The sequence below is a fragment of the Xenopus tropicalis genome, chromosome 5 (assembly GCF_000004195.4).
Source record: "Xenopus tropicalis strain Nigerian chromosome 5, UCB_Xtro_10.0, whole genome shotgun sequence".
In the NCBI taxonomy this organism is placed as follows: Eukaryota; Metazoa; Chordata; class Amphibia; order Anura; family Pipidae; genus Xenopus; species Xenopus tropicalis.
The window spans coordinates 133807178-133819269 of record NC_030681.2 but is presented as its reverse complement, the minus strand read 5'-3'; the positions used below and the strand labels follow the sequence as shown (position 1 = coordinate 133819269).

Here is a 12092-nt window from a genome sequence, read left to right as displayed (position 1 = left end):
CAAATAAAAATGTGGAATGTTTTTGTGCGATTTCAAACGAAAAACCTCGAAATAAAGGTTTTACGATTTGACAAGGACAGCTCCCAATGACTTTTACATGACCTCCTCAGCTTTTAGATGGCGGGTTTTTGCATTCGAGTTTTTACACTTGATTTATAAAAAAAAATTGCATTTTAGAGTAATTACTTAAATACACACTTTTTATCGCTAAACAGTGCAATTCGGTGGAAATGAAAAAAAACACACATTAGTAAATCTCCCCTTACTGTATTTGTTGATTGTATTTCTGATTATGTGTTAACTACAATTTCTAAAAAAAGATGCATGTCCAAAAACATTCCCACAGAATGTGCTGATAAGTGTAGACACTGCCCAGTCACATAAGGAACCACTAGCACTTAAAACTATTTCTTAAAACAAAATGTATCAAAGCATTCCATTGCAATCGATACATGCAGATTCCTTAAAACTCACAGTTGTACTACCAATACGCCCATGCATTTTTTCATAATGAAGTCTCTACTCAAACAAACAATATAAGGTCCATAGAGGTTCCTTGTGATATTTGGCCCTTACCCACAAATTCCAACAAAATTCACAGTAATTTCTTCCAGGCCATATTACATTCAAGATAACCGCAGAAAATTGAATTTACTGCAGTATTATAGAGTCACATGAATTGGAGTCCAGTCAGACTTCACTTAAAAAATAGGCAAGGAATACATTGATGAGTCACTGACTCAAAAGTGTATAAATGGATTCAACAATGGATTGTGACAGGAAAATTGTGACTTGAATATAACACTCTTTTGGTTTATGAATCACGCCTTGATCAACTGTTAACAATGTCATGGAAAAATAAAGAAAATGGAGAAAACTTTAAAAGGAAGGTTTTTGTCCGAATTGGCAATATGTGGAATAGGTCACATTTCTAATATTTAGAAATGTGACCATTAATACTTAATTAAATCCACTTATTTTAAATGGGCACTAGGAGAGATAGCCTTAACCCTATTTAACTTAAAAAATAAAATGTTACCAGTTAAACAATGGAAAGTAAATACAGATATTCATTATTTTCATTTTTTCTATCGTTAGGATACTTTGAATACTATGCTGATTGTATATGTGCATAGTGTCTTTATTTTTATTTACAGGAGATGCAGGATATGGGATTCATCCATGTTTTTTTTAGAAATCACAAAAAAGTCCCAATAACATCACTGAGCACAGGCTATAAGGATATAAATTACAGGATATACATGCTGTATGTATTATATAGGAATAAAATAGATTTATATATATATATATATATATATATATATATATATATATATATACACACTCAACTGCCAATCTCTTTATAAGCTTGAAAATGAATATACATGGATTAGAAGTTTCTGTTAATAAATGTGTGTAGATGATTAAAAACATGTTTTTTCTTCTGCAAAACAATCCCAGACCTGTACCAAAATAAGATATCTTCAAAATTAAAGTACAGTACCATCAACTACCTGCTCTTAGTACAAAGGCTCTTACTGCCATCTGCTGGTTATTTAATAACTCTTAACTTATTTTTCTTTCTCAATTAAAAATGTGTTTTTCCCATAGTTAAATCTCTGTATGTATAAATCCCTATAAGTATTAATCATATAAATCTACTGTAATTATTGGCTGTCTGAGAGATCACTGGCCATTTATTCAATCTAATAAAAACAAGTCCTTTTAAATGTGTAAACAATATTAGTCGCACTTGCTAAATCTGGTGTCAAATATAAAGCATGCAAGGCACGCCATTTAAATTCTTCATATGGCCTCCAACTACTTTTCACCACTCCTGCTATAACCAAAGTTTCATCTTTATTTTCCAAAGAAAACCATGTTAAAAGCTTGAAAACACACAGCCATTGTTAATGCAGAGCAAACTACAAATTTATTGCCCCAGAAAATAGAGCCAGTTTTAAAGCATTGCCATCATAGTTAAAGGGGACTTGTCACCCAAACATAAAAAGCTGTATAATAAAAGTCCTTGGTAAATTAAACATTAAATCCAAATTTGTTTATTATTAAAAAGGAAGATATTCTGTGCTCAAAAAACTATATAAAGGGGGAGATTGTAATTTGCTGAACAACATTCCAACATCTTAAATCTGCTGAAATGCCAGAGAAGGAAAATGTAACTTCAGCTATTATATGTAATATATAAAATATATTCAAGGTTTTTTTCACAATCAAGATTATTTTTCTCAAATATAGAAAGTGAAAAATAAGACTCTTGTTTAGTCAAGATTGTTTAAATATTGTAAAAAATGAATAAATCTGTCTAAAGTGCCCAAATAGAAGCAGAAGGGTTTTACGCAATTCACAGGGACTTCTGCTGAGCCAGTTACTGTTCACAAGGAAAATTTCAAGCAGGGTGCATGATTCTGAAATAGTCAGTCTCTGGCAATTGAGGACAGATAGTAACTTATCACTATATATCTGCCTTTTTCAAGCATATCAACACTGCTTAATGTAAAGTTTATAAACAATTTGGCGCTTTGAAATGCAGTGAGAGTTTTCTAAATGGAATAAGAACTAACATTAATAAAAAAAACACTTTTTAAACACACCTTTCTTGGGCCCACCCTAATACAAAGAAATTATCCTAAATCTTTAGTACTATAAGAAATCTCTAAAATTTGTGGCTGCAGACATATCTTTTAAAAACTTTATTTTGGCACCAAGTTTGGTTTAAATGTGGGTTGTTTGTCTTGTTTATTCACTTTGAGAAAGGCTGAAAGGACAGCCGAAACGTTAGTCTGCATTAATAAATTTTCTTTTTTTGCACTAAGACCTGTGAGTGCGGCATCTTTTCCATTTTAAAAACTTTTAAATAGCATTTAGTCTTAAGGAATAACTCAGCTATCTATATAAGAGAAGTTTCACAGGCGTAGCTCAGAATGAAAAACCAAAATTGAAAACTTTATACTCAAACACACTAGATGAATTATAAAATGTATCGTGAAAAATCTTATACACATAACCAGTTATATAATATGGCATAATTTGCTAGTGTTAAAAAAAAAAAAAAAAAAAAAAAAAAAAGATATTCAAGACTTTGGTTCATGTTCTTGTGGGGGCTACAAAAGTGTATGTCTAATTTGCTGGGTTTGATCATTTTGTATGCATTTTTTGGGAACATTGTTGACACAGGTGATACATTTGTTAGCACAACATTTAAACAGTTTTGCTTCAGCATGCTACTAAGATTGCACATCTGTATACCGCCCATTACACTTTTGCAAAATCAAACATCAAACGTGCCTATTTCATTCCCACAGGTCTTCGTTATAATCAGGCTCCTTTTCTGTGTATGCTGAGATGTTTTGAGTATGATTTATGGATATTTGCAAAAAGTCATCATAGCAGTCCATAGATGGCAACCACCTTTTTATCATCAGAAAAATCCACATTACTTTCAAGTTTTTTACAGTAATGGTACTAGTTCTTCAAAACGTTTTTATGTTGTGTGCAATGTGCACATGTGCAATGACCCAAGTTGCCCTGGATCCTTCATCTAAATACTAAAGACATAAGCACCATACAATAATCACACTCAAATCAGTACACTTTAATCAATACCTGGAATAATTTTTTATCCACCCTTCTGTTATATTAATAGTTAAACAAATTACTGCGAAACCTGGTTTAGTCTCCTTCAAATGTATTTTGTAGTAGATCACTAATTCAACTATTGTCCCGGGGGGGCGGGGTAAAAGGTTAAAGTCTTCGCCAGAGGATGTCTGGGAAAGAGACCAGTGCTTGATTGCTATTTGGCCCAAAAGCATAATTCTGATTAAGGTGCCCACATTTTTACTATCAATAGCCCCTGTTTATTTCTTAGTAAGTCTGATGTGGAGTTTTTATCATATGTATCTATTATTTATGTTATGAATTCAACTTTAACTTTTTAATGAACAGGATATAGCTTGTCAAAGACCTATGACTTGAGGGTGTGCCACAAAAAATGCTTTCTTTTTCTGATCTTTCTTCAAGTAATTTGTTAGTTATAATTTAGGGTGTGGAACCCTGAATTTCAAGCTATAGTTAAGTCCCTAGAGGAAAACATTTACATCCAGCATTTCTGTTTTATGAGCAAAGACTACAGGCTTTTGAGGCTTTAGTTTAATGTACAGTAAAATTGTCTATAAAATATTGCCCATGAGTGGATATCTTTAGTTCAACTTTTTAGAAGTTTTATCTTAAAGAGATACTGACACCTGAAATTAAACTGTTTTTTTAAATGTATCATAACATTGTCCATAAGTATTTGCCTGATGCTTTTACATTACCTATCTGATCGCCTATGTTTCTCTATGAGGGGGCAGCCATATTTGTTCAGCAGGAGTCCATTAGCATTAGAAGCTCTAACTGACAGGCTGAGAAGGGACAGGCAGGTTTAGGAACTTTAACTAACAAGTACTAACAAAAGCAAACCTGTCAGTGAAAAATGATAAACATCCTATAAAATAACTTTTTATGTACATTAATATTTTGAAGTATTTTTTTCATGTGTCACTTTAAGTAAATATGGAACATATCAAGTCTAAAAAAATGGATGCACCTCCCAAATGAGGGGAAAAAGGATTTCAATAAAATTAATAAACACCATAATACCAGACGTGGGCCTGAACTGATCTCACAATTTCATTCTACACAATACTCTCACATGGACATAGAAAAACTGTAGAGCTTGGAACTATCTTACAATGAATATTGATTCACGTGCAAACCACTATGTGTTTCAGGCAAACATATGCTTCTAAAATGTCTTTCATCTCTGGTTGACATAAAATTGGGAGAGAGATCAGTCACTGTATACCCCTCTTCAAAGGCTTCAAAAAAAATTATATGTTGAAAAATATTGGTATTTTTAATGCTAATCCACAACTGTCTGCAACTATTGACTTGCCCCTTTACTATGCCTCCATTGCTTCTTTCTGCCTAAGCTATACGGTAGCTGTACCCGTTGCTCACCGGGTTGCCGGCTTTTCTAAAAAACAATACAAGCTGTGCTATATTATAGCTTTATAAACTATTAATAACATTATCAAACATTTTTACCAGTCAGCCTAATAAAATACTGGTCTGGGGGCAACCATACTCTATCACCTTTCCTACGGTGTGACCCCACTTATAAACCTTTCCCTCCCACGCACCCCTTTGGACCCTTTTTTACTGCTTTGCACCAACTGCTTGCTTTACATTTTAGCACCTCAGTTGTCTTTCTCTGCAGCCCACCTGATCAATGTTCTAAACATTCCAATATTACTGTTCCCACTTCCATTAGACCACTACAGTTTAAAGTGATGATTCTTGAAACATTCTTGTTGCCAGTCCCCAACCATAATTTAGCCCAGTGCCTTTTGTATTTTTTCTGCATATTTTCCCCAATTGTTTCCTTTCATTTCAACATGTTAGTTCTCTTCCTCTTGTTCAACCCAAACTTATACTATTATATTTTCCTTTTATTAATATTCTTTCAACAGCTTAAAGTGATTATTCAAACGTTTAGGCCGCCACCCCCAAATATAAAGCCAGTGTTTTACTTTTCTCTTTATTTTACCCAACTGTCATTTTCCATCGCAGTGCCGCCTCCTTTCTCTTACTTTTCTACAATCCCCCACACTTCTACTATTATATTTAGCAATTATTAATATTCCTGCCACAGTTTAAAGTCTCTTTAAACATTCATGTCACCATCCACCAAGCCAGTCACCCAGTGACTTTAACTTTTAAGCAAATTTTCCACGTTTTTCCTTTTATTTCAGTGCCTTAGTTCTTTCCATTTTCTACAGCCCCATCCTACACTTCTTTCTTACCATTTTTATATTCCTAGTACAGCTAAAAGTGACTATTCAGAAATTTGTCACCAGCCCCAAAACATAACTTAGCATAGGGGCTGCAGTACTTTTTTCAAATTCTCTCCTTCTCCATTTCAGTGCCTCCTTTGTTCACTTTTATTATTATTATAGTCCCTCAAACTTTTACTAGTACCGTATACTTTTACTAGTATATTTTCCCAGAGTATACTTTTACTAGTATATTTTCCCAGAGTATATTTTCCCTTCATATCACCAGCCCCCTAATATAATTTATCACAGTGTTTGTTATACTTTTCGGTTTATTAATCCTAATTGCTTCCTTCTCCACTTCAATGTCTTCCTTTAAGTTCTTCTTCCCCTACTACCCCCACCCCACTTTTTTCATATCCCTAACACAGTGATTCTTCAGTCACATTGCCAACACCCAAACATAATTTAGCCCTGTGCCCTTTGTACTTTTCTGCTTATTTCCCTCGAATGTTTCTGTCCCTATTTCAGTGCCTCCTTTGTTCACTATTATAGTACCTCAATCTAATACTAGTATATTTTCCCAGAGTACATTTTCCCTGGGTATATTTTCCCCTTCGAGTCACCAACCCCCAAACATAATTTATCCCAGTGTTTGTTATACTTTTCGGCTCATTAATCCTATTTGCTTCCTTCTCCCCTTCAATGTCTTCCTTCAAGTTCTTTTTGCTCTACTACCCCCACCCCACTTTATCATACTTTCCCAGTTTAATATCCCTAACACAGTGACTGTTCAGTCCCGTTGCCAGCACCCAAACATAATTCAGCCCAGTGCCCTTCATAGTTTTCTGTGTATTTCCCCCAAATGTTTCTTTCCCTATTTTCGCGCCTCTTTCGTTCACGCCGTCGGCCCTCCCCCATAGCTTTTCGCCGCCACTAGAGGCCTCGGCAAACACGTCCCCACGCCAACCCACCCTGATTACTTTACAAACTCATTTCGCCCCGTATCAAGCCCCCCTTGCTGCCTCTCCACACCCGCAGCAGCACAATAAACACCACAGACTGCAAAAGTTTCAGCCCGAGCGGGAGAACGCAAGCCCTGACTGCCACAAACACCCAACCCTTCCTCTAACCCCGCCGCCCCCACCACTTAGACATGCGCAGATAGACTGTGACGCATTGTTGCAACATCACCACACCTTTCTACGCATGCGTCAAAGTTGCAGCTAAAGGCATGACTGGCGTTTGCGAATACACCGGCCATTCAATAATATGGGTGGGGCCAAGTTCCCCCGCCCACATGCCAGCTCAGTATAGGTGATTTCTGGGGGAAGGATGGCGGAGGACCCGGGCTTGTGGACCCTGCTGGAGCGGGCGGTGAGTAAATGAAATCCTGTGGCTGCGGTACGCCTGTGTCTAATGCCTGACTTTACTTATAAAGCGCAATGTCTGGATTGGTCAGTGGTTGGCTTTATCCATGATATACGGTACATTGGTTTCCGAATGACACCTGCTTTTGCGAACAAATTCCAGATTTGCCTTTTTACTTCATTTTTAAATGAATATTCTGTTATGTTTGGCTATGTTTTATAATATAATCAGAGTAATGTAATAAAAGTTTGCCCTGGTCTATTGACCAATCAGTTGTTAGATGCCCGGGTCTAGTGACCAATCAGTAGTTAGCTGTGACCTGCACATGAAACATCTTGATTGGTTGCTATGGGTTACTAGACCAGTAGCAAATCTTTGCACCTGATATTGCATTCCCCAGTAGAACCTTATTTATATATATATATGTTTATTACTTAAGCATCTGGCCACAATAAGCAAAGTTTTACTGAACTTGTATAGAAAACTGAAGTGACTATAAACCCTGCTTGTATCTAAGCACATACTGGGCCCAGGTGTGGATGTATGAGCAATAGTCAAAAGTACACAAAGGCTGATTTGCTAAATTGGTCAATAATTTGTATCTATGCAGTGATCAGTCCCAAGCATTTGGCTTTGATATATCCAGTATTGGATTTCTGTGTAATATTAAAGGAGTGACTTTTGTATATGAAATATGCACAGTATAAATTAAGCTTACCATTCTCCTTTATATTTGTAGCCCATTGACTGGAAGGAGCCATGGCTGATTGGACTTGCTGTTTTTCACATATTATGCCTCATAGTCACATATGTTTCTTTTAAATCATATCCACTTCAGATTTGCCACTTTTTACTAATGGGTAAGTTAAAAGTCTTCTGATTTATTAACTCGGTAGTGTAACATTGCTTTAAATGTCTGTTTAAAATGTCCTTATTCCAATGGACATGGGGTGATGAGCTGCTTCTTACAGCCGCCAGGCCTGTGCCACTAAATGTAGTGCACTTGTTCTATACCATCCATGATTCTCAGGTGTGGCCATCCTTCTTCTTTCCCAGAGAATTTCCCACCATACTGCAACTATATGCAGAGCACTAACAAACTTGAGACATTTTTCAATTATGAATTAGGGTGAAGACACACGGAGCTACTAGTAGCAGCTACTTGTTGTGGCTACTAAAATAGACAATGTTGATTATTTACTGGCAATTGTCTCTACGTGTGTTTTAGCAGAGGCAATTCTCAGTATTGTCTATGGCAGGGTATTTTCTGGAGTTTAGTAGCCATGAAAAAATAGTTGCTACTAAGTAGCTCAGTGTGTCTTCACCCTTAAACAGTGTAAGGGTGAAGACACACAGGGCGATTAGTGGCGGTGACTAATCTGCGTAGCAAAAATTCACGGATGTTTAGTCACAGCGACTTCTATTTTAACCTATGGCGGAAAAGTCGCTGCAATTAGTTGCCGTGACAGTCTTTTTAAAATGTCGGGGTGACTAATCGTCCCGTGTGTCTTCGCCCTAACACTTTCTTTGTTCCCCCGCCCATAATAGCTGAGCACATTATACAGCTGACAGTACTCTTGGAGAAAAAAATCATTATTACCCGACCCAAAAGCGCCCGAATCCAAAAAGAGTGTGAAGACCTCTGGTGTGTTTCAACCACTGCTAAACCATGCTAACTGCTGGGGGTCGGTGCAGGAAAGGGTCAGCCATTCTGAGACTGTGCCTTCAGGTCTCTGGGAATAAAATCTAGGCAAGTGAAAGTATGTTACAACCAGAGGTTGCCTTCTGCTTGTGCAAACTTTTGGGGATTCCTGACCCTAATAAGATGCTTAGCGCTCAAAAAACTACAAGTACAATAAAGCTGTTTACTCCAAAGGTGATGTCTAACATCAAAGCTTTAGTTTTCCTGTGATTGAGGTTATACCTCCTGCTTGTAGCTCTCCCTAGATATCCCTTCCATTTAATTCTGTAAGTGACTGATATTTTTGAGAGTGACACTGCACCTGTAGTTTAGAAACCAGAGGTTGGCTCATTCACTTGGGATCTCATTTTTTTTATGCTTGGAAAACATTTTAATGGACCATAAATGGAGAGAAAGTTTAGCCATTAGAAGTACATTGAGAAATCCTCATGAGCGGAGTATTCAAGCACTAAAACCTTTACTGTTTTTAGGGAGAACCAAAACGTATCTAAAGATGTAGGGCAGAAATGTATGTATATATGTTTTGGACTCGTCCAAGGCAACCACAGCCCTTTAGCAGGGATGATCAGTGCCCCCAAAGAAGCCCCAGTAGCCCCCCATCTTCTTTTCTGCTGATTCCCTGCGCAAACTCTGTGCTGCTGTCAGTTACCTGAGCTTAGGGACTCACTCACAATATACTGTATGTATAGAACATAAATGTTACAATATAAGGCTCATTAGTAACTAATTCAGATTCACATTACATGGCAGCCCTGTAGCACCAGTTTATATGCCAGAGTAACCTCATTTTCAGATTGATAATTGGAGACAACCCCTGAGCTTAGCTTCTCAACAGACTGTCCAGAACACGCTGAGCATTTGAGTGCCACTGACACTTTTAGACTGAACCTTTAGGCTGACGCATTTCAGTATAAAGCATTTTTAGGCAAATTTATTTTTATATTATAGTTCTCCTTTAATTTTATCCTTAGCCGTTGCATATGGAAAAAATGAAGTTTATATACTAACATGAAACATGTTGTTTTCTCTTGCAGTTGTCCTTGTAAGTTGTGCCGAATATATCAATGAATTTGCTGCAATGCACTGGAGGTAATTCTGCTCTACTGTAAATAAATCTAGATGTACTTATTTGCAAATAGCTGTTTGTCGAGTGTGTTACAGACTAAAAAAAAAAATAACAGACTGGCATTATTCCAATTATTTCTGTCATTGTCTAAGTCTTGTTTCTTTAGAGCACTGGGTCAGTGGAATAACAGGTGATCAGAGGAGTAAATATAAATCTAGAATTTATGGCTACTGTTTTTACCACCACTAGATGATAGTGGGTCTAGATAATATGGCTACCTCTTTTGCCACCTTTAGTGGGCAGTGCACTCCCAGAGTGAGGTATAGTAAGAGTAGGAGTTAATGGGGCCATACACAGGGCGATAAAGCTGTCGATTCAGTTTTTCCGGCTGTGTATGGGTCCTCTGACTAGCCTGCCCAACCAGTATCCTATCTTTCAGTCATGAGATGAGCAGATCTTTAAATGTATGGCCAGCTTTAGGTTATATGTGGTGTTGTCAAATCTAATAGCCCATAGAGGAGTTGGTGTTTTGTGCCCATGTGCAGAAATAATCCAGTATCATAACTTTTTTGATTGATTTAATTTTTTTCAGATCATATTCAAAACAACAATATTTTGATTCAAGCGGAATGTTTATTTCCTTGGCATTTTCTGCACCTTTGTTATGTAACACTATAATTATCGTGGTAAGTATCTTACTAATCTTTCTGGCTTGGTTTCATCTTTACTGGCATTTTTTTTTGTTCTTTTATGCCCCATGCTTTATTGCACCACACTATACTAAAAATGTTAGTACAAACCTGACCCTAACCCACCCCCTCCCAATCCGGTAATGTATGTAGACCCACACCTGACCTGCCTGCTGCTAATAAAAGGGCATAGGAGGGCCAAAAGAGCTCAGCCGAACCTGCCCGCAACATGCCAATATTGTGAGAATGCGTGCCTGACACATTGGTACCCTCTAATATATGTAACTTGACTTGTCTTTTAAAGCTAATTTATGATAGAAGGTTGTTCTGAGTTACTGCACTGGGGCTTATGTACCATATTACTAATTAAGTTGTATGTTATATTTATTATGATAATTGTTTCACAGTCAATGCTTTTTTTTCCTGTACGTTAAATACAGGTTCATTGGGTATATAAGACATTGTGCGTTATGACTGAACTGAAAACATTACAGCAGAAGAGAAAAGAATCAAGAGAGAAGAGAAAGAAAAAGGAATAGAACGAATCACAAAACAGCAAAAAGCCCACAGTCTATTCTGCGTTGCTGCTACAGGATAATTAAGGACTACATTGTGCTTATATTGGGAGTTTTTCAAATGGCCCAGTTTGAATATCTTGCCAAAATGCCAGTAGTTACAGTATGTTTGTACATCTTATGCATGGCATTTTGGCAAGCCATCTGCAATACATTGAAGTGGGTGTAACAGTCCTTCTTTCATTCAGTTTCTTCAATACCCATAGTAGCTTTGGAAAAATTGTAAATAAGATTTTTTTTCACCTCTGTTAATAAATTGTTTTATACATTTTGTCCATATAATGTGTTAAGTCAAGGGATCTCCTGCACCATCTGGAAATGCTAGCCAGCAGGAATGGTCAGCTAGAAAGCAACAAATATTAAAGGAACATGTCTTCTATATTTAAAGGGGTTGTCCACCTTTGAGTTAATGTTTAGTATGATGTAGAGAGTAATATTCTGAGACAATTTGCAGTTGGTTTTCATCTTTTATTATTTGTAGTTTTTGAATTATTTCCGTTTTTGTCAGTCAGTTCTCCAGCTTGGAGTTTCTATTTGTTTGCTAGAATCCAAATTACCTTAGCAGCCAGGGTGTGGTTTGAGTGAAAGACTGATATGATTAGGAGAGGGCCTATAAAGTAACAATATAACAATTAAACTGTAGCTTCGCAGAGCAATAAGGTTATTGGCTCAGGGGTCAGTGACCCCCCTTTAGAAAGAAGACTAATTGAAAATTTACTTTGAATTGGCCTTTCTATAACATACTAAAAGTTAACATAAACGTGAACCACCTTTTTAAGGTGAATAATGCAGAGGCAAATACTTTTTTCAATACGCCTTCTCGATTGGCCTGCTAAAACTAAAGCTTTCAATACT

The 12092-nt window shown here is 36.7% G+C and overlaps 1 protein-coding gene across 1 annotated transcript; it reads left to right on the top strand.

The window, feature by feature from the left end:
- Positions 1 to 7116: 7116 nt before the first annotated feature.
- tmem18 (transmembrane protein 18) lies at positions 7117 to 11520 on the top strand. Its single transcript, NM_001016335.2, has 5 exons — positions 7117 to 7211; positions 7945 to 8065; positions 9942 to 9996; positions 10566 to 10659; positions 11103 to 11520. Exons 1-5 carry the CDS (start codon positions 7170 to 7172, stop codon positions 11199 to 11201), a joined length of 411 nt encoding a protein of 136 aa, NP_001016335.1. The 5' UTR covers positions 7117 to 7169; the 3' UTR covers positions 11202 to 11520.
- Positions 11521 to 12092: the final 572 nt, after the last annotated feature.

Excerpts from the sequence above, each read along its gene's own strand:
- tmem18 (NM_001016335.2), top strand. The coding sequence starts at position 7,170 with ATGGCGGAGGACCCGGGCTTGTGGACCCTGCTGGAGCGGGCG. Across the intron at positions 8,066-9,941 it reads TTGCCACTTTTTACTAATGG|TTGTCCTTGTAAGTTGTGCC; the intron begins GTAAGTTAAAAG and ends TTTCTCTTGCAG. Across the intron at positions 10,660-11,102 it reads GTAACACTATAATTATCGTG|GTTCATTGGGTATATAAGAC; the intron begins GTAAGTATCTTA and ends CGTTAAATACAG.